Here is a 22,005-nt window from a genome sequence, read left to right as displayed (position 1 = left end):
AATCTGAGCCCTAGACAACTCTCCCACTATAGACAGATTGTGGACTACATTGATGTGGGTAGTTCCTATACCCACATCAAAGATCCTTGATATAGTGCTCTATTTTATTTTTTTATTTTAAAAAAAAATTTTATTTTTTTCATAAAAGTATTTTATTATTTTCCAGTTACATGTAGAGATAGTTTTCAACATTTGTTTTTATAAGATTTCTAGTTTCAAATTTTTCTCCCTCCCTCCTCCCTCCCCAAGACAGCAAGCAATCTGATATAGGTTATATATGTACAATCACATTAAACACATTTCTGTAATGCTCTGTCTTATAAAGGAAGAAAGCTTGCTTGTCGATGTTTCAAGGATCAGTGTGGGAGTTTACCCACAGCTATGTAGCAAATGGCAAGCCCACTATAACTTCGGTGGCTTTAGGGAGTGACTGGCCAGTCTGGTGTAATGGGTCTCTCTGAGCTGGGCCGAGCCCACAAACGGTTTGTTGCTAGCTCTGTACTCAGAACATTTGCAGGTCAATAAGGTCTTCCAGGGCTGGCACTTTCCTTGGCATAGCCTTATGAACCTAGGTTCACCTCAATGAGTAGGACTTTGGTGGAGGAATGCATAAGTAATACTACGTTCTCAGATATAATAGCAAGTAAATAACTTGGATTTCTTGGAAGATGTGTCAATGGAGTATAAGCTGCAGCATCTCCAACCACGCTCAAAAGGCTGGACAGGATGTATGTGTGTTCTGTGAATACCACTCTCAATGATTGGAGAGGCTCATTACCAGATTGGCTGAAGGTGGTGGTGTTGTTGTAGTTTAAAAAAAATACAGCATCTCTTGAAAACCATCGGTTAAGTCATAGAGAGGCTGTGATATCTATCAGTGGATGGGATCGCCAACCAAAGAAGCCCTTGAAGTGATGAAATAAGTCATAGCAAGGAGATGTTTCTTTTAGGAATCTTCTCAGAATGGCAGCCAGGGAACTCAGGGGGGAGTTAGTTTACAACCCTCCAATGCCACTGACTGGGCAAGCTTTGTGTGTTAGGTGAAGCGGTACCAGTGCACCTTTGAGGGCTGCCCTCGAACCTACAGCACAGCGGGTAACTTGCGCACCCACCAGAAGACCCACCGGGGCGAGTACACGTTTGTCTGCAACCAGGAGGGCTGTGGCAAAGCTTTCCTCACCTCATACAGCCTCAAGATCCACGTGCGAGTCCACACGAAGGAGAAGCCATTTGAGTGTGATGTGCAGGGCTGCGAGAAGGCATTCAACACATTATACAGGTCAGTCTCCCCACCCCAACTTTGTGTGTTAGATGTATTTCTGAATAATTGGGTGTCAGCTTCCCTCCTCTTGGACAGGTGGGCAGCCAGGTGCACAGGGTCAGATAAAGTGGTCACTTTGCATGCTTTTGCTTAACAGATGTTCTTTGTTTCAAGGGAGGGTGGGGAGGTGCTGGGGAGATAATAGCTAATACTGGGAAATGACTAGTGTAAACAAGAGGCATCTTAAAAGTGTGTACAAATGAAATCTTTCTAAACTCAAATCATTTGATAAATTGATGCTTTTTGCTGTGACACAATTGATACTTCCTAAAAAACACCCAGATAAACCTTCTTACAGAGTCCATAGGAGGCATTCTCAGAAAAAACTGCTTCTCAATTGGTACTAAAAGAGAGAATTACCCCCTTTGTTTTGGCAGTTTGGTACTCACATAAGCCATAAACTAATCATTTTCAATGCATGCTGTTAGCAGTTTCTCAAGTATCTTTTTTTGTGAATCCAGATTTTCATAGATCTGTTGCTTCAGGTGAGGACACACTTGTATTTCATTTTTCGTCTCATGGAGGGAATTCTTGCCAGAGGATCTTAGCCTCTTGCACTGTCATCTTGTTTCCGGGCTCAAGACTTTGCTCTGTGGGGCTTTTGTAACTTTTTATTACCTTACCATGGAGAGCTCTTAACTACGTGGAGATCTATGAGGTGCATGCTTGACAAGATCTGTTTGCTTTGATTTTAAATGGGATGGGATGGGAGCTGGAGGTGAGACATCGTGACCCCGATTTTGAATCTTCTGCTTACTAATATCAAGCTTTTTATCACCCCACCCCTGTCAGCAGTTTGCACATTTGTCCCTTCTCCAAATCTGCTCACACTTAGGACTGTCAGGGATCAGCTACAGTTAGAAGTAGAATGGGGAAAGGAGGGAGGGAGCAAGGCAATAGAAAAAATGCTAATGGAGGTACACAGATGCAGGGAAGGAGCATCAGATAGAAGTCTGAGGTTTTGTATACCCAGAGACCCAGGCCAAGTTCAATATTGAAAAAACAGCAAGGGAACAGTGCAGGTGCTGTTACTTGCTCACTGTTTAATACCAACAACCCATCTCCTTTATGCATGCATTGCCCTTCCCAGCCTTGTATCTTAAAGGCATAGAGACCTGTTTGGATCCCTGAGAATGATTTGGAAACATCTTGGCCCAGATGGGTAGGGATGAAATTATGGTAAAGAGAATTTTCCTGACTGTTTTGCAGACTGAAAGCACACCAGCGGCTGCATACAGGGAAAACCTTTAACTGTGAATCGGAAGGCTGCAGCAAGTACTTCACCACGCTTAGTGATCTGAGGAAGCACATTCGAACCCACACAGGAGAAAAGCCATTTCGGTAGGTTACTGAGTCTGTCACTTCAAGGTGATAGGGCTATTGATCACAAACCAGCTTTCTTCTGATTTTGTTCACGTATAGCTGCATTATTCCTTTTTTCAATTGCGGAAACTTCCGGTAGTCACTTTACACAGTAGGAACATCTTCTCCAGGACCTGCCATGATTGACTCATGGGCACATCCATACTTGTCTAGGCTAAGGGGAAGGGGAATGGGTCATAAAAAGAGACCAGTCACAAAAACAGCTCGTGTTTTGTATGTGTTGCTTTGTTTTATCTTATTTTTCCATCATAATAATCCTATGACATAGGCCATATAATGTTCATTTGATACTGGAGGAAACTGGATTTAATAATAGTTAATATTTCAATAACCCTTGAAGGTTTTGCAAAGCACTTTATATGAATAGTCTCCAGTGGCTCCTCCCAAGAACCCTGGGAAGTAGGTGTTATTGCAACCTGCAGTCATCCAGCTGTCCTCGGCTCAGCAGCTTTTTGTGGTCAAGATGGTGATCCAGCTTGACTTGATCAGGTTTGGATGGATTGACCTTTCTCCTCTCAGGCTCATGCGAACAGACATTTCTTTGGTGTTTGTGCTTGGCAGGACTAAACTTTTATAAGTGAGTTTTGCAGGATTATCAAAGCTGGAAGAGACTGTCGAGGTCCCTAAGGTCCAGCCCCCTCATTTTATAGGGAACCTGAAGGCCCAGAGAGGAGAAGGGACTTTGTGCCCATGGTCAGAGTCTGGACCCCAGGATTTTTGTGTTGATAAAAGTGCTAATCTCTTTTATTTTGTTAGATGGCTCCATTTGTAAGAATATGGTTGTAACTAACCAATTTTGATGGGTTCTATCTTTATTTCATATTTAGGGCCATAGGTAAATATGTACAGTCTATGCATTCATTGTGTGGATTTTCTAGTAGTTACCTCTAACTCATTCAGTTTTCAGGCATTCATTAGGTGCCTACTACATTGGCACTGGGGTTAGAGAAAACTGAAAGCAGTCTCTGCTCTTAAGGTGCTCCCATTCTGTCGGGAGGACAACATGAACTCACATACTCACATGATAAGTGTATGCAAAGCAGGTACCCAAAATAAAAGGAAGGCAGTCCAGGGAGGGAAGGACCAGGACTTGGACATGGCCATTCTGTAAAGCAGACAATGAAAAGCCTCACCCTGTTGCGAAGTCCACAGCATTCGCACCACCCATTGCCAGAAGAGCTTTCTTTGCTCTGCACCCAATTCCTTCTGAATCCTGAGAGATCCCTGAGGTTTTATTCCACCATCTCCTCTGAAGTGTGCTGAGGTGTGTATTTAAGCCATTGATGGTGGAATTCCCCCTTAGCTAATGTTTGCTGTGTCCTTGTGTTTACTTGACTCATTCAGGTGTGATCATGATGGCTGTGGGAAGGCATTTGCAGCAAGCCACCACCTTAAAACACACGTCCGAACACACACTGGTGAGTTGGTTTTTTAATCCATCCTGATTTTTTTAAATCATTTTTTTTTACCATAAACGTAATGACAATATGATTCAAATTGTCTAGGTATATTTTCTCGTTTGTTTCTCATAATAGCTCAGTGAATCAGTCAGTCAGTTGGTTAGTTAGTTAGTTATTAGTATTGTTATTTCCATATGACAGATAAAGGAAACTGTGGGGTCAAAGACTTACTCAGGGTCACAAAGCTAGTAAGGAAGTAGAGTCAGGACCTTAACCCAGGTCTTTTAATTCCAAGTTTTCTGTTGTTAGGGTCTATAGAAATGTGCAGAAGTAGAGAGAGGCCGATTAGCCCAGCCTCCCCATGGATGTGTGACTTTCAGAGGCAAAATTATAGAACTTATAACTGAAAGACACCTTGGAGATCATTTTGCTTGATGGTGCCCTCATTTTATAGAGCATAAAACTGAGGTTCAGAGAGGAAAGGGACTTGTCCAAGGTCACATAGATAGGAAGTAGTGGAACTGGGGTTGTCCTGACTTCTATGGTGAACTACTGTTTCCACCCTATCCTGTTGTTTCATCAGTAATAACATCCCCAAGAAATGGGGGGCATTGCAAGAGTTCCTATAAAATAGAACCCGGGAAGCATTGCTCATCTGTTTGAGCTTTGGATGCCCATTCAGAGTTTTCAGTGTGAGGTAGTTAGAAGTTGATGCAGTAAGCTTTCCATGTGACTCCATGCCTGGACACCGAGTGCCCACACAAGAATCTGTGTTTGCTTTAGTCAGTTGGAATGGGCGTGGGAAGCGAGCAGAGGCCATTTGGGGTAAAGCTAACTTAGGGTAAAAATAACTTTGTCATTCCTTCAGGTGAAAGACCCTTCTTCTGCCCCAGTAATGGTTGTGAGAAGACATTCAGCACTCAGTACAGTCTCAAAAGTCACATGAAAGGTCACGATAACAAAGGACATTCATATAATGCACTTCCAAATAGCATGTCTGAGGTAGGGGATTTTTTGTTCTTTCCTATCTCCGTTTTCTGCGCTTTGAGCTCTATAATACAGGATAATTGCTTGGCTGCTTTGTGTAATGTCAAGGTAAACATGTTTTAAAGCTCATTCTTTGACCAGATTTTTGTTGATGAGAGGGTAGCAAACTGTCAAAATGGATGTGCTTTTGATGGAAAAGAGAATCCCCTAGAAATTTATCAAAATTCAGTTTCCAAGGTCTCATATTTATATGATGCTTTGTGATTTACAAGGTATCTCCCTCACATAGATTGCCAGGTGAGGCAGGTAGGAGGTTATCATCCCCCTTTATAGACTCAAGAGCATGTCAAGGGACTCAACCTGATTTCCCTTTGCTAAGAAGGGGAAGATCCTGGACCCCCTTCCCAGTGTGCAATGTCTGTTGCTCTTCCTATTCCTTCACTCCCTTACTTGGCTGGGCCTCATTCTGGGCCTTTGTAAAGTGAGGTCTTGATTCTTTGCTGCTGTAATGGGTTACTCTGCAATTTTTAATGCACTGACTTTTTTTTTTTTCTTGGTGAGGCAATTGGGGTTAAGTGACTTGCCCAGGGTCATACAGCTAGTAACTGTTAAGTGTCTGAGGCTGGATTTGAACTCAGGTACTCCTGACTCCAGGGCCGGTGCTCTATCCACTGCGCCACCTAGCTGCCCCTAATGCACTGACTTTTAAAAGTATTTTTTATTATTATATGTCACATATATTTTCTTTTCTTTTCTTTTCTTTTTTTTTTTTTTTGGTGAGGCAATAGGGGCTAAGTGACTTGCCCAGGGTCACACAGCCAGTGTCAAGTGTCTGAGGCCGGCTTTGAACTCAGGTCCTCCTGAATCCAGGACCAGTGCTCTATGCAGTGTGCCACCTAGCTGCCCCTACATATATTTTCCAATCTATTTCTCTCCTACCCAAAGAGGAGACTGTAATAATGAAAGAGGGGCAAAACCAGTTCAGCGACACTAACCAGAACCCCTGCTGGTTCCACCAGTTTGTGTAGCTTCCATGCCCGTAGTTCTCTCCCCCCTCCTCCCCCCTTGCAAAGAAGGGAGCAAGGTGTATTTTGTGTTCTTCAGGGCCAGTTTGGCCATTCTAACTACACAGTGTTCAGTGACACAGAAGAAGATAGAGCATTGACTTTCCCAAGAGAGTCCATTGGTCCTTGGTAGTCCTCCGGGTTGTCTGCAGAATTTCCCTTGTTCTGTTAGTGTCTCTTTGGGAGGGTTTATAAGGTGCTTCAGAAGGCTCCAGTTTGTTGTGCTCATTCCCAGAGGGGAGAAGCAGGAGCAGGGAGCTGAAGGAGCAGGTATATAGATTTCTGTTTGGCATCAGGAAAACCTGTTTAAAATAAGAACCTTTTGTAAATGGGATGCTTCAGGAGATAGTAAGTCAATACTATGTTATTGGAGGTTTTCAAACAGGGCAGATAAGGGGTGGCTAGGTGGTGCAGTAGATAAAGCACTGGCCCTGGATTCTGGAGGACCTGAGTTCAAATCCGGCCTCAGACCCTTGACACTTACTAGCTGGGTGACCCTGGGCAAGTCACTTAACCCCATTGCCCGCAAAAAAAAAAAAAAAGAAAAAGACAAACAGGGCAGATGACTGTCAATCAACAAACATTTTTTTTAAAGCACTTACTATGTGCCTGGCATTGGCACATAGTTGGGGATACAGAGAGCTTATAAGCTTCTTGAGGGAAGAGACTTTTTTGCCTTTCTTTCTACTCCCAGTGCCTAGCATATAGTAGGTGCTTAATAAATGTTGATTGATGATTATAATGACTGCTTCTTCTTCTTCCTTTTTTCTGGTGGAGCAATGAGGGTTAAGTGACTTGCCCAGGGTCACACAGCTAGTAAATGTCAAGTGTCTGGGGCCGGATTTGAACTCAGGTCCTCCTGAATCCAGGGCCACTGCTTTATCCACTGTGCCATCTAGCTGCCCCTGATTGACAATTGATTATAATGGAGGAGACAACATTTGCATAGATGCACACATGATACACAGAGTAGATGGAAAGTAAGCTTAGAGGGGAATGTTCTATCTAGCTGGGGGACCAAGAAGGTTGTTCTCTTGCAAAAGGTCTTTCAAAAAAGTCTCAAAGAAAGCCAGGGTTCTTAGAGATGGAGGAGAGCAGGGAGAGCATTTATTATGTGTAGAAAGGACCACAGAGGTTCCTCCGAACCTGAATATTCTGAGATTCATTATCAGTGTCTCAGAAGGTTGGCTCCGTGTGATGAATCATTCTGACCACAACAGTTTATGAAGTGTGTTGGCTTATGAGGGATGGAAGCATCTTAGGAGCAACAGCAGAGGGAGCCTCCACCCAGATGAAATCATGACTTTTTAGAAGTCACTTTCATTCAAAGCTTGAGATTGCCTTTTGTGGTGATGGGTAGAGTCTGCTGGGCCATTAGCTGTATTGAAGTGGTTCACAGCTCCAGACATCTGAGAACTGCTGGCCTGGAGCATAGCTGCTCACCTTGTGCTATGCAGCAGCCTATTTTAAGTGCTGAGTTGGGTTGATACATTTTTTTCCACACTGCAGGACACAAACCACTCAATTTGTCTGAGCGACTTGAGCCTCAAATCCAAGGATTCAGAGCTACGAGAAAATTCCAATACAGTAAGTATAGTTTTTGTCCATTGAGACACGTGGGACCAAAAGCAGAGTCAACAAACCAAAACCAGACAGACTAAGACTGGCCTTCCTCTGGGCTTGGGTGACCTCCATTCTTTCATGCTGGCTATTGGGTATTGCCTCTCCAACCAGAGGCCCCAACCTTTATTCAGCAAATATTTGTACGGGCCTACTAGGTATCGCATATGTGACTGTATGCTTTTCAGTGTTGGTTTTTGTGGCATTGTGTAGAAGCAGAGCTTTGGCCCCACATTTCCTCTAGAGAAGAGGCGTTCTTTGCCTCAGTTGTGATGGCTCTAATTTGCTCGGTTAGAGTTAGGAAATGTTCCCACCATCCCAATGAGCTCTTGACATGTCTTAACAAACCTGTGCCTTTGGTGAGTGCTCATACAGGCCATTCAGTCCAGTTCTTAGAATTCTACTAAAGTTATACTTTGAAGACCTGATACTTTGGGAGATTTCTTTTTTCCTGTTTGAGTGGCAGTGGTCCAAACAAAATCAACTCCCATTGATGAGCATTCTGGTGATGAACCTCTGCCCATTGCTGGGCTTGCCCTTGGCTGCTAGACCTTGTCAGCTCAGGAAGGCCTGCCAGCATATATGCTCTTTTGGCACAGCCTTGGAGAGTCCACATTCCCGTTATCCCACAAGTCATCAGGGGAAGGCTTGGCTACATGTGGTGTTGTGAAAAAAATAGTAACTTCTCCTAATTGAAAAATTATAAGTAGGCTGTAAGTCCCACCAGAGTCTCCATTTAATGTAAAAATTATTTTCTCTTACTGGTGGGCCTAATCTGTGGCCTGCTACCTGGCTGGCTGACTGCTTTTAATTTAGTGTGGGCCATTTAAAAATCCCCCACTGCTTCTCCCAAGTTGATAAGAAAAAGATTAGGAAGCCCCTTTCTTCAATTAAAGTGCAAGGTTTATTTATGAGAATAAATGTAAGAGATAAGGGTAAAGAAATGCAAAGTATAGGACCTGAAACCTTGGCCAACTGAACTCTCCACTTTCTCTTTTACCTTTCCTTCCTGCCACCTGTGCTTCTCTCTCTTGTGGGTATGCTGGCCACTGCCGCTGCTGCCTGCGCTCCCCTTTCTCACTCTCCTTTCTCTCAGTCAGTCCCCCTTCACTTTCACTGCTCCGCTCCTCTCTCTGTCTCTGTAGTGTCCTTGTAGCGTCCTCTAACTGCAAGCCCCCTGCTTCACCGTAGCGACCCTTCCTTCTAACTCAAAAGCCCCCCTGCTTCTAGCGCCCTCAGTACTTCCTCTCCTTTCTCAGCGTCTCCTCTCTCACTGTGTCTTCTCTACTTGCTCTCCTTTCCCTGTCCGCCCCTCTCGCTTTCACTGCTCACACTTTCTCTTTCTGTTGTCCTCCCTGACTATCTAACTACCCCAGTATATAAAAGACCTCTCTCCTTGGGAACCCTGGGGCCAAGCCCCCACACACATCAAGCTAATTGGTTAGCTGCCCTAGGGCCACCGCAGAGCCCCTGCCTGGTGCTCTGGGAGCTGGGCGAAGGCAGCTCGTGTCCCTCAGGCCTCCCATGCACCTCCCCAATGTGTGGGGGTCCTCTGTGCTGATGGTTTCCATGATCGTGGGGCAGGGAGATGATAGAAGGATTCAGTGCCAGGTAGAAGGTTAGACTCTATGCTGAGGTGCCTTCAAGCTCTGAATCTCTTGGATTTCAGTGTCATCCTAGAACATCTCAGACCATCTTAAGTGGCCCTGACTAGAGCTTTGCCTAGAATGTTTTCTGTAGCCCCGAGGCCCCCAGGCAGGGTGCTCTGACATAAATAATAGTAGGTACCAGACTGGCCAACTCCATCTTCTACAGCAATCCCCATTAGGTGATAGCGAAGGTCTGTTTCTCCCTGCCAGATGACCTCACACTGATAAGCTCCTTCCTGATGAATGAAGACCATAGGAACAATGGAGCCAGTCTCTTGCCTGGTGATCCCGGGCAAAGAGGCAAGAGAGAGATTGATTTCCACTATGTATCTGGAAGGCATGAGTGTGCTACAGAAGCCCAGGGTAGGCTTCAGGCTCTAGAACATGCTGACAGAACACGCTTTTTTTTTTTTTTTTGGTGAGGCAATTGGGATTAAGTGACTTGCCCAGGGTCACACAGCTAGTGTTAAGTGTCTGAGGCCAGATTTGAACTCAGGTCCTCCTGAGCCCAAAGCCAGTGCTCTATCCACTGTGCCACCTAGCTGCCCCAACAGAACACTCTTGCTGCATGAGCTATAGAAAGAACAGTGGGCTGGAAATTGGAAACCTGGGTCTCCTAATCTCTGCTATGCCACTAACCTCCTTTATAACTTTAGGTAAGTTACCCAGTGATAACTAGGCCCTAGAATTAGAGGCTTAGCATTGGAAAGGTCTTCCGAGGTCATTTAGTCCAACTTGCTAGTTTTACAGATGAAGCTGGCCCACAGAAGTATGGTAAGAGGCAGAGGGGGTGTGGCATGCTGTGGAGAATGGAGGTGAGAGAAGGAAAAAGCATCTCTAAGCTAGAATTCAAAGGCAGATTTCCAAACCCGGCCTTCTTTCCACTGTACCCTCCTCGCTTGCTCCAAAGATCATGCTTTTCCTGGGGCTTTGACACATGTAAGTAGAAAGCATTTCTCTCTTTCCCCTCACATTTTGGTGTGTTTCCTTTTCTAGACACATGGCCAAGACCTTAGCACAATTTCACCAGCAATCATCTTTGAATCAATGTTCCAGAACTCAGATGATACCACAATCCAGGAAAACAAGCAGACAGGTTTGTTCCCTGAGCATGAGTTTGGTCATGGGGGTGGGTTGCATGCTTAGTGTTGGATCTCTTACGGTAGGATCTCTTAGCTCACATGACCTCACCCACCCTTCTCAAAAAGCCAGGGATTTTTGAAACTCTTTTCCCTAAAGTTGTTATGCTTGAAAGGTCCAGCTGGCTTTTTGGGGGATGAATGGGCCTTGCCCTGGGCCCATCATGCCCATCTTCAGCAGAGAAGCAGACTAGAATCCTAGACCTGTCAGTGTTCTGGCCTGGACTTGGTTCTCTGAAGAGCCTCTTAGAGAGAGAGAGATGTCCAGGACGTTCCTAAGCAAAGCTTCAGGACTTGAGGTTTTCTGCCTGAGCAGAAAAGTCTCTGCGGAAAGCCTCACATTTCAGGACCGAGGATGCCAGTGTAGCCTGTGGCATTGGTGACCTTTTCCTGAGGTGAAAAGCAGAAGCTGCCACTTTGAGGGATTGTGACTGCTGGGGCACACCAGTGACTGCTCTGTGTGTGTTGGGGGACAGGGCCAGGCTTGGGAGACTCAGTGCATACATTCTTATTTCTTTTTCTCGCCAGCTGCCTTGATTGAAAGTTTTAATGGTGATACAGAGTCAGTCACCGCTGTTCCACCCTCCACGGGAGATTCAGCATCTTTATCTCTTCCACTTGTACTGCAGCCTGGCATCTCCGAGCCTTCCCAGTCTGCACTACCTGCCTCCGCACCGCCCGCTCCTCCTCCGACTGCTCCCTCCATAGGAACTGGTTCCCAGCCAGCTGCGTTTGGAACCCCCCCTGCTATCTTACAGCCTCCGGAGGGGCCAGTTGCCCACAGCACACAGTTTGCTGCTAATCACCAAGAGTTTCTTCCGCACCCTCAGCCACCGCAACCCCTTGTGCCAGGACTTTCTGTTGTTGCTGGTGCTCCCCCAGTAACAGCAGCACCACCGACTACCACTGAGGCCATGCCGGCTCTGGTTCAGACTCTGCCTGTTCTGACGAACAATCCCACCATAACTATCACCCCAACCCCCAGCACGGCCATTCTGCAGTCCAGCATAGTTATGGGAGACCAGAATTTACAGTGGATACTCAATGGTGCAACTGGCCCTCCCCAAAACCAAGAGCAAATTGTGAGTATGAGACACGGAGTTGTGTGAATATGGTTTTTTGGAGGGGGGGGGGGGGTTGGGTGGGACACTGAGGGTTAAGTGACTTGCCCAGGGTCACACAGCTAATAAGTGTCAAGAGTCTGAGGTCAGATTTGAATTCAGGTCCTCCTGAATCCAGGGCCGGTGCTTCATCACTGCACCACCTAGCTGTCCCAGAGATGTGTGAATATGTAAAGCATGTGGAGGGGTTTGTACTTGGAACAGCAGAATCCTTTAATCTTCATGGGAAGGACACCTTCCAGATCAGCCACAGAAGCAGCAACTTGAGATTAGGGCTGGTTCCTTTTCTGGTTGTTTCCTTAACATCTAGAAGGGTGCCTGGCACATAGAAGGGGCTTCATGCGGTGTCCATTGATTGATTGCTTGATCAGCTAGTCCAGTCTGATTTTACAGAGGAGACCTGTGGCAGAGGTTTGAATAACTTAATTAAGTGGGTACATTGGGTGGTCAGTAATAAGTAGCTGAACTGAGATATGAACCTAGGACTTCAGCTCTGAACATAGCCATCTTTGTATGAGGCTCCAGTAGCTTTCTTTCTTTTTCTTTTATTTTTTTTGCGGGGCAATGGGTGTTAAGTGACTTGCCCAGGGTCACACAGCTAGTAAGTGTCAAGTGTCTGAGGCCAAATTTGAACTCAGGTACTCCTGAATCCAGGGCCAGTGCTCCATCCACTGTGCCTCCGGTAGCTTTCATTAGAGCCTTATTCAAGAACATGTTTTTACTCTTTCTTACTCAGTTTTTCTATACGAGTGGGATGTAGCTCCCAAAGAATGTCGCAAAGACAACACCTCTAAGTTCGGTTCTAATAATTTGAAGGAATACCCTTCCTTTGGCTTATTCCCTTCACATACAGCCTGAAATTATTTCTCATGGGACACGTTTCCTCTCTGAGACAAAGCCAGGCCTATAAAAGACCCACTCTATGAACCCAGACAACAGCTTCTGATCTCTCTTTTCTGTTAAAGCTAAAATTCTAGCTATTCTGTCTAAAATATCTAATGAGTGGTCGCCAATAAATTATAAACTTTAGTAAGAGATAGACTTTTAAGCATTTATTGAGGAGAATAAGAATTTGGTGAAGAGAGAGAGAAAGGCCTAGATTCCTATCTATTAAAGGGAGAGTGCATTTCTAGCTCCCTTCTCCACCAGTGTCCTCAGGAAAAAGCCCCAGTCAGAGTGCCAGGCTCCCCTCTTCTTCCTCCCACCAGCAAATGTCACTTCCTGACGCCAAAGAAAAGACTCCTGGTCTTGCCCTCAAAGACCATCACTTCATGGCGGAGCTTTTCTACAGTAAGTCTCCAGCAGGTGGCGTCATTCCAATCGTTACATTTCAGAGCCATTCTGAAAAGGTTTTTATAAAATGGCCCTGCTGGAGAGGCCTCTTGAAGCCATCTAGTTCCATCCTTTCCTGAATCCACATCCTTGATAAGTGGTCTTCCCATCCTGCTTGACCCTCAGGATATTATTAGCAGGCTGGTGCCCGCACAGTGAATGCTTAGAAACACAGTTGGGCCTGGCCTCCGTTTGGGAGGATTCTTTTTTTTTTTTTTTTTGGTGGGGCAATGAGGGTTAAGTGACTTGCCTAGGGTCACACAGCTAGTAAGTGTCAAGTGTTTGAGTCCGGATTTGAACTCAGGTTCTTCTGAATCCAGGGCTGGTGCTTTATCCACTCCGCCACCCAGCTGCCCCTTGATTGGAAGGATTCTTGCGGCTGGGTTTCTGGTCGGCAGGAGCTGGTGGAGGAAGGGCTGGCTTCTTTTTACGTCTCACCTGTTTTGGTCACTGTAAATGTGATTTGATTTTGTTTTTCAGCAACAAGCTTCTAAGGTAGAGAAAGTGTTTTTTACTACTGCAGTACCTGTCGCTGGCAGTGCAGGTAAGTGTACTACCTCTTTCCTCCCAGAGAAGGTAGATCCCTGACCCAGAACATGCATGACTGACTGGTCAGCTTAGCCAGCTTATTTTCTTAGCAGCACTCAGTTCAGCAGTATATCCAGCTCGCTTATTAGGACCTCAGTACTCTTTTGTGTGCTTGTGCCTTCAGCCTTGTCATTTGGAGTTTTATGATGGAAGCAGGTTCTTTGTCAGAGCCAGAAAGGTTATGCATCTCAATTTATTGTTGAGAGAAGGGCAACTTGGAAGTCCTTTGCCTTTCTTCTAGTTTCCCTCGGAATTAACAGCTCGGTCCTCAAGTCTTCCTTCCCAACACATCTCAGACTTTGATCTTAGTCATCACCATTATTTCTTTTTTTTTTTTTTAGTGAGGCAATTGGGGTTAAGTGACTTGCCCAGGGTCACACAGCTAGTAAGTGTTAAGTGTCTGAGGCCAGATTTGAACTCAGGTCCTCCTGACTCCAGGGCCGGTGCTCTATCCACTGTGCCACCTAGCTGCCCCACCATTATTTCTTAAATGATGGAGTATTTTGCTGTGTCTGTTATGAGATATCTCATTGGGGCCTTACTGCAGCCTTGTAAGACAAATGCTATGCCTATCATTCCCTGAGGCTTAGAGAGAGCAAGTACTTTGTCTAGGGTCACATTAGAATTAGTGCTAGAGCTAGTCACTGGAACCTTGGCCTCCTGATCTCCGGTGCATTGGCCTTCCCACTTGTGCTGCTGCCTCCCCAGGCCTTCCATGATAGTCCTTACACAGGAGAGGCGGGAGAGAGGCAGCTCTGGCTTACATACATAAAGGAGGCTTCCTTCCCTCCCCTCCCCCTCTCCCTCCCCTCCCCCTCTCCCTCCTCTCCCCCTCTCCCTCCCCTCCCCTGCCTTCCTCCTCCCCCTCCCCCTCTCCTTCTCCCTCTCCCTTTCCTTACCTACCTTATGCCTGTGAAATCACCAGGCAAAACAAGTAGCAGCAGCAGACAGAGCTACAGTGGAACCAGGTTTGGAAATCCAGCAGCTGAGAAAGTTCTTTGCTTTCTTGTGTGCTGGAGCCCCCTCTGGGAGCTTGCCAAAGCTGGTGACAGACCCTCCTCAGAATGAGGAATGTCCCATCCAGATTCATGCACTCCCTGCAATCTGTGGAGGTTTCTAGAGCCCAGGTTAAGAACCCCTACTCCGCGCTATCCTCCCACTTGAGCAGAGACCATTCTTGTCCTTTGCTCTTTCCCAGGGAGCTCCGTGCAGCAGATTGGCCTCAGTGTTCCTGTGATCATCATCAAACAGGAGGAGGCCTGTCAGTGCCAGTGTGCGTGCCGGGACTCTGCCAAGGACCGAGCTGCTGGTAACGGCAGTGGCGGCAGCCAGAGGAAGGGCTGCTCCTCCCCAGCTCCTCGGGAACCCAGCCCTCGGGTCCCCGATGGGCCGTCCCTCCATTTCCCCCCGCAGACTTTTCCCTCCTCTTCAGCCCCGCTGTCCTCCTCCTCCACCTCCCCTTCTGGTGGCCGGAGCAGACAGGCAGAGAACCCTTCAGACTCTCAGACTGAGTCATTAAGTGCCATGGACGTATCAGAGTTCCTGTCCCTCCAGAGCCCAGACACCCCATCCAATTTGATTCCCATTGAAGCACTACTGCAGGGGGAGGAAGATATTGGCTTAAGCAGCAGCTTTGCTAAATGAAGCACCCTTGGCTCGCTCACTTCTGAGAAGGATGACGACGAGCGGGGCTACAAGAACAGATGGCCTCTATCTGGGGGTCAGCAGTTTGAAGGATGAAGAGGTTTGCTGTTGGGAAGTCATACTTCTCAGACGCCATTTTTTATTCCCATCCCAGGAATGTCCATTTTAAGGAAACGATCTTTGGAAAAAAAGAAAAACAAACAAAAAAAAACAAAAAAAAGCTAAGTTATAAATGAACTATTTTGGCTGCACTGTATGTCACTTTTGCTTATTGTCATGTGAACATGGAAATTAAGGTTACTCGTATGCATAAACATTCTAAATTGAAAGGGGTGTGGTTTCCATCAATCTTAGATTGTTTGGGATGTGTATTGGGGCATTTGCAGTTTTGGCAACATAGTCTTATTCCAGCTCTTGGGGTGTCTCTCTTCCCTGGGTAGATTCTGGGTAGATTTGAGACTAAGCCACAAACTGAAATGCAGGCCAGTGACCCCAGAGATGGGGAAGGAGTGGTAGTAGAGGAAAAAGATGTGTGTGTTGGGCAGGACTCAGGTGTGATTGGTGCTTGGCAAGAAGCCTCAGGGAAGGCTGAGGCCAGTGGCTGCAGAGAGTACAGTGACCTGGAGAGCCCGGTGTTTGGCATGGGGCTCGGGCAAGGCACTGCCTTGTATTGGGTGGGAGACCAGCACTAGGATGTGGTGTGTGTTCAGGGTGGACATTAGCAAGAGGTCGTGGTTTCTGTCTCCTTGGCTCTTCAGGATCTCTCTTGGCTGTTGGGAGCTTTGGTTGTGGTGCCTTTCAAGGAGGGAAAGGGGCCCTGTTTGTACCTGTGAGCTGACTACTATGTCTGCCGTAGAGTCTCACAGTTGACTTTTGCCCTCTCTTGGGCCACTTGACCTTTGCAGAGCAAAGGTGGGCCAGCTTTGTCAGGATGAGGTGAGAGCTGAAAGAAGCCTTCCCATAGAGTGGAGTTGCCTGGGCAGGCTGCCCTAGTTAGGGTCCTGGTCCAGTGAATCAGCTGCTTCCTGTCTGGTTTTGCCCTGTATCCTTACTAATGCAAGCGAGTATAATTTCTCTGTTGACATGTGCAACATAGCTTAGTAATTTGATATGAAAACTATGGTCTTCTAACCTACTCAGGGTAAAGTAAAGCAAAACAAACAAACAAAAAAAATCCCCTTTCCACCAAAAAGCCTGAAGTGTTGCAATAAGGTTTTGGTTTTTTTTTTTTTCATTTGGAATGTTTTGTTATGTTGCATTATATAAAAAAAGAAAAAAAGAAAAAATGTTAATCTTTATAGAATTTTATCCACTTCTCTCTGGCTATTCCTCCAAGTCATTTCATTTAAGACAGTATCTTCTAGTTTTTGTTGTTTTATGTCAAGGGGCTCCAGTGATTTTAAGAGTGGTAACATCTTTACATCTTTGCTCATGGGAATTCAGAAATTTAGTTCCACCCAGTAAACAGGCTGGGCCTTCTGCCTCCTCTGTAGTCCTCTTCCTTCCTACTTCCTATTTGAAGGGAATAGGATGTCCCACGAGCCAGAGTATACTGCAGTCCCCATATATTTAGGCCAAGGACAGCTAAGAGTTTATATTCCTTCATCCAAGGGCTTGAGTTCCTCATTGACCCCTAGCCCCCAATGACCGCTAAGATATATTTGCCTCTTTCATTTCTCTAGCCAGCATTCAGGGACAGCCATGTAGGTGCACAGGACACTCAAGTTTGATCTCAGAGCTTCAGGCATTCTCAGCAGGATTCCCCACCTCTCTCCCTCTCCCTAACCCACCCCAGAAAAGTAGTCACTGTTGTGAGGAGAGAGATGGGTTTAATCAGGGCCAGTGATTTCCCTTTCCAGGAGGAAGGAAGCTAAGGCTAAAAAGTGCTTGAAAAGAGTAGATGGAATCTTATCTCCCAGAAGAGAGGGGCTTCCTGTTACCACAATGTAGTACATTCAGTGATATCATTTTGTGTCTAGAAGTATCAGTAATTTATTACAATAGAGTAGCTTCCTTAAAGGACCTTAACCTATGCCCTCTTTGCAACTGTCCTTGCAGTTTTATTGGCAGCTCAAAGACCCCCTGCCCCCACCCCTCTGTGTACACACACACACACACACACACACACACACACACACACACACACACAGACACCCCTTTTACAACTGGGACCATCCTGCTCAGTTCCAGGAGGCATGGGGGAGGAGCTACAAAGTACCTAGCTGCAGCCTCCTGCCTCACTGAATCTGAACAAACCAAGCTCCTTCTCCAATGAGATTCTGGCTCATTGAGGATTTAGGCCTGGACCCAGGGACGTTAAGGAGGCCTATCCCTTTTGATAGTAGTCATTATTTTATAAATGGTTTTCTAGGTGCCAGCTCTTGTCATTTTCAGAGATTTGCCTATGCTGAGCATAGGAGGAGGAAGAGGAGTGTAGAAAGCCACATGCTGTGGCTCAGATGAACAGACTTTTCCAGTTGAACAAGGGAAGGTGTTGCCACTTGGTGATGACCTTAGGATTTGGTCCAGCAGATCATAGAAACCTCATAATCATTAAACAAGAAGTTGTCCAGATTACAGCGATCAGAACTCTCCAATCCATTCAGCTTTTGATAAACCAGGACTTCCCTTAAAATGACAGTGACGATAAACAGACTCACAAGGCAGGCTCATTCCCATGAGAGGGCAGCCTTCTCTTTTAGTCTCTCCACGTTCCTATGGATATAAGAAGCTCCCTTCTTGTCTACATGAACTCTAGGCTGAGCATCCTCTCCAAGCTAGGCCCCTAACGAGGATGGGGTGCCTTGGACCCAGAGAGGAGCAAGCCTGGAGTTGAATTGGGACCAGAAAGACCCTTAGGTGGGGGTTTGGTTTTTTTAAATTGTGAGTGAAACTGGGGTCCCTGTAGAGACTGCAGAGGTACTGTGTACTTTGGAAGAAAAGGCTGCATCTGTAGATTGGACTTGCTCATGGGCCCATGGCCTAGAAGGGTAATTGAGGCATGTCTTATCTCACTGCTTCTTTAGTGGTTGCTTAATACCATGGATTGGAGATTATGGGCTGAGGTGGTTGGCAAGGAAAGTTGGCCTTGGCGGGCACCACCAAGCTGCCTTAAACTGTGTTCTCAAATTGGACTGTGCTCCAGATTCAGTGACAACCAGCACTGCAGGTCCTCAGAGTCTGGTGTGTGTGTGTGTGTGTGTGTGTGTGTTTGATGTGCATGCATGCAAACTTGTGTGCTTGTGCCCATCCATGAATAGTCTCCTTCTGGAAGAAGCAAAAAGAGAGGGGGAGGGAATATGATGGGGAGAGGCCTCTTAGCTCCTCACTATGGGACTGTGTATGGCTTCACAGCAGCTCAGCCCTTGGGGAACCACTGGTTTGGTCACTGGGGTTGGAGTTTTTTATTGAGTTCTGTCTTTTCCAGAAGGAGGTCATGGTACATAAAGAGGGAGACATGAAGTGTAGACTCCTTAAGGGGGCAGAGGACCCCAGGAAGGGAACCTCTCGGTGTGCTGATGGCTTGAAGGGTCAGGGCGAGGGCCTAGGGCCTGGTTTGGAATAATGGAGGCTAAGGTTTCATTGGAGGGACTTGGTACAATGCTGAATGTTTCCAGAGAGATGAGTTTGCAGAACCTCATACTGGTATATTAAAGAAATAATAAAAATGAAAAAGCACTTTAGGTTATGTTATCCTTAACCCGATTGCTGCAATTTCTTTTGTATATATATTTTCCACAAAGTTTTATTTTTTTCTCTGAGAAAATGGAGGTGTGAAGAGAAAAGCACTTACCTTGGTGCAATACTTGTAGTTTGCTGGATGTTACCCCATGCAGACCCTGCCTCGGCCCGCCCCAGGCTTGGTGTTGCTCAGTTCCACAACATGGTGCCCTGTCTGTAAGGAAACACTATTATGCATTCCTAGCAACTAACTACGAAATCTATGCAAACCCTCTCCCTGTCCCCTGGGCTGAAAGGGGGGAGAGGGGCTCTCCTCCGAAGAGCTGCTCACCACTTTCCCCTTGGCCTGTTTGGAGATAACCCCCCCTCCCCCAACACAGACACATCCTCTTTTTAGCTGCAGTTCGTTGTCTTTCTCTTGCCCCTGGGAGGGCAGCAGTGAGAAAAGCCTAAAAGGAAGGGACAACTCGGTCTTGGGGCAGAAACTTTGCACCTTTTAGACTTTTTATATTGGCAATCAGGGCCATTTGTCTTGTTATAAAGACTCCAACAGAGTCAGGGAATTCGTTGGGTTTTTGTAACTGCAGCAGCACTGTCAAATGTCTTACTGGACTTCCAATCGGAAATATTGGTAATGAGGAGTAAGGAACAATTTTCAGCTCTATCACTCGTAGCTCTCCTCTTCTCTTCTCCTTTTTGTCCACAAAAGGAAACACCCTCTGCATTCATTGGTTCCAGCAGACTGAGCTGTAGTATTCACCTCAGCCCTGTAAGGACAGCTCTTAATCCCTTGATTTCATCTTCTCATTGAAAAGTTAGTTCAGATGAGAAGTTTTAAAGTAAAATTCTGACCAGAATGGACTGTTTCCTGTAGACCAAATATTCAAGTGACTTCTATGGGCAAGCTAGGGAGCTGATCCTTTCTCATTTTGAGGAAGGGAGGGAGAGAGCAAAAGGAAATGATACCTATATTTCTGATTGGTTAAGTCTTCATTTGGAATGTTCCCTTTGACATATTGGGAGGGAAATTCTCCCTAGTGTGATCCATAGTTTTTAAACTGATGATTGTGGGCTGGGCTAATGCTAATTTATGGTATTTTGTCTCACTGTATCTCCTGTTCTACAGTTGGATTCTGTCTGCACTGAAAATGCAAATTAAACTGGATATTGATGTCAGAATGTATGAAGTCTAAGCTCTTGTTCTTGTCTCCAGATATCTAAGCCTGCTCTGTTGTGTTCCTAGCAGAGTCTGCTGGACTTCTTTTACAGAGGGCCCATTAAACTCAATGCAGCTTCTGCTGTTCTGTTACAAGAAACCTTTTTTTTTTTTTTTAAATATAGGACACTTTTCCGCAGAATCAGGCAGGCCTGGGGGCAAGAGATGGGAGGGTGTGGATGGTTTTTTGTTTTTCTCAATATCCTTGTTACCCCAACTGTGGTACAAAGTCACAGCTTTCTCTTGGCCTCTTTCCTTTCCTGTCCTTGTGCCTGTTTGAGGCTGCAGCTCTTTCTGCCTGACTCAACCACCCACACCCAGTGCTGTAGTATTCTGGCAAGAGAGAGAGAATTATTACTGGGGACTAGCAGGTTCCTTTCAGGGAGGGGTGGTGGTAGTCAGGACTCCTATCTCTTATTTGGGAGGAGGCCTGCTGCTGTGACTCTGGCCTAGCTCATCCGACTGGGCACTGAGACTCTCCATTGTTTTTACTTCTGACACACTTGTCATAGGCCCAAGCTTTCGGTAATGGTTTTTAAAATCCCAGATATCAGTTTTATTAGGATTATGTAAATGTCTATATCAAAGGAATTTATTTAAATATGAAACATGGGAACAACTGACTTCCACTGAACAATGTGAAAATGTTAGTTACAGGTTCAGTACTTCCAAAGGAAGAACCCTCCAAACCCAAAAAAAAAAACCGAGTAAATATGAATTTGTATTTTTGAAGAATGTGAAATAATGGTGTTTGCTTAATTGCTCATTTTGTATAAAGTTAATATTGTACTTTACAAATCTGCTAAGAAGTGGAAATTTAACTTTTTGGAATTGAAAAAAGCAATATTAAATACTAATGAAATCCTAATTAAATGCTTATTTAAATTTGGTAGTGTCAGTGGCATTTTTTCAGAGTGCTGATTGTCTTCCAGATCCTGCTACCTCAGTCACACTGTTGGAAGTTTAAGGACCTTTGTCTGGGAGACACCACTAGCATCCATTCTACTGTTTAAATCACAGCTGAGCTGTTTCAGGTTGGAAGCCAGAGTAGTAGCTTAGATCTAAAGCACTCCTGACCTCTTAGACTGGGGGCTTGCACTTCTAACACAGAACTGAGAGTTCAGTGACCGGAGGGAATGGGAACAGCTCCAGCTGCTGACAATGAGGGGAACTAGAGTGGTTGAGGGTGGTGATGGAAACACAGACTCAGATTGTTTAAAGCAGTGGCTTGATCCCAAGTGATTAACTCACTGCAGGGTGGAAAAATAGGTAGAAACCCCACTTCATTCCAAATCTTGTAGGATCATCAATTCAGGGGAGCGTGGGTAGACAGGTTGAAACCACTCCCTTTGATTGTCTTTGTGAGGTTTGTCTCTAATTGAATTTACCCTCAATTCCATCACCATAACAGCTTCTGAAGTGTTCCAGAGCCACACTTTGGCCCTTTGGGTCAGCTATATTCCTGGACACTTAGGGCAGAAGTTGCAAAAGTACCCCTGAGAAAATGTCCACTCCCCCAGCCTCTGGTAAAGCCTCTAGGAGGGCAGCCTCTGCCTTTTTGTAGATTGTCATTCCCCTTCCTGGATTCCTGATGTGAGAGTGGAGGTTGGAGGTTGGAGGTTGGAGGGATGGTCAGAGCAAAGGGGCTAGTGAGAATATCTCTCTGAGGAGGGAGTGCTGGAGATGACAGGGTTAAAGCCTAGGTCGTAGTCTTTGTTCTGGGAGGCATGGCCGCTCTTGGGTGACATTATTTTAGCCAGAATCCATGCCCCCTGCTATCTATACTATAATCATTACATTATCTTTCCCATCTTCCAAACTTGTCTCTTCTGTTGAGGACGTCACCATCCTTTTAGTAAA

At 45.7% G+C, this 22,005-nt stretch overlaps 1 protein-coding gene across 1 annotated transcript in view; it reads left to right on the top strand.

Annotated features, from left to right (window-relative positions):
- MTF1 (metal regulatory transcription factor 1) overlaps positions 1-21,002 on the top strand; it is a 34,787-nt gene extending 13,785 nt beyond the window's left edge. Inside the window, exons 3-11 of the mRNA XM_043995997.1 lie at positions 1,041-1,279; positions 2,531-2,662; positions 4,049-4,122; positions 4,973-5,106; positions 7,665-7,742; positions 10,421-10,520; positions 11,092-11,645; positions 13,497-13,560; positions 14,803-21,002. Of these exons, the coding sequence (XP_043851932.1) occupies positions 1,041-1,279; positions 2,531-2,662; positions 4,049-4,122; positions 4,973-5,106; positions 7,665-7,742; positions 10,421-10,520; positions 11,092-11,645; positions 13,497-13,560; positions 14,803-15,248 (1,821 nt within the window). The 3' untranslated portion in view covers positions 15,249-21,002. The remainder of the gene's footprint in view (positions 1-1,040; positions 1,280-2,530; positions 2,663-4,048; positions 4,123-4,972; positions 5,107-7,664; positions 7,743-10,420; positions 10,521-11,091; positions 11,646-13,496; positions 13,561-14,802) is intronic.
- Positions 21,003-22,005: the final 1,003 nt, after the last annotated feature.

This window comes from Dromiciops gliroides, chromosome 3 (assembly GCF_019393635.1).
Source record: "Dromiciops gliroides isolate mDroGli1 chromosome 3, mDroGli1.pri, whole genome shotgun sequence".
Classification (NCBI taxonomy): Eukaryota; Metazoa; Chordata; class Mammalia; order Microbiotheria; family Microbiotheriidae; genus Dromiciops; species Dromiciops gliroides.
The sequence above is the reverse complement of the archived record's forward strand: the minus strand, read 5'-3'. Positions and strand labels throughout refer to the sequence as shown.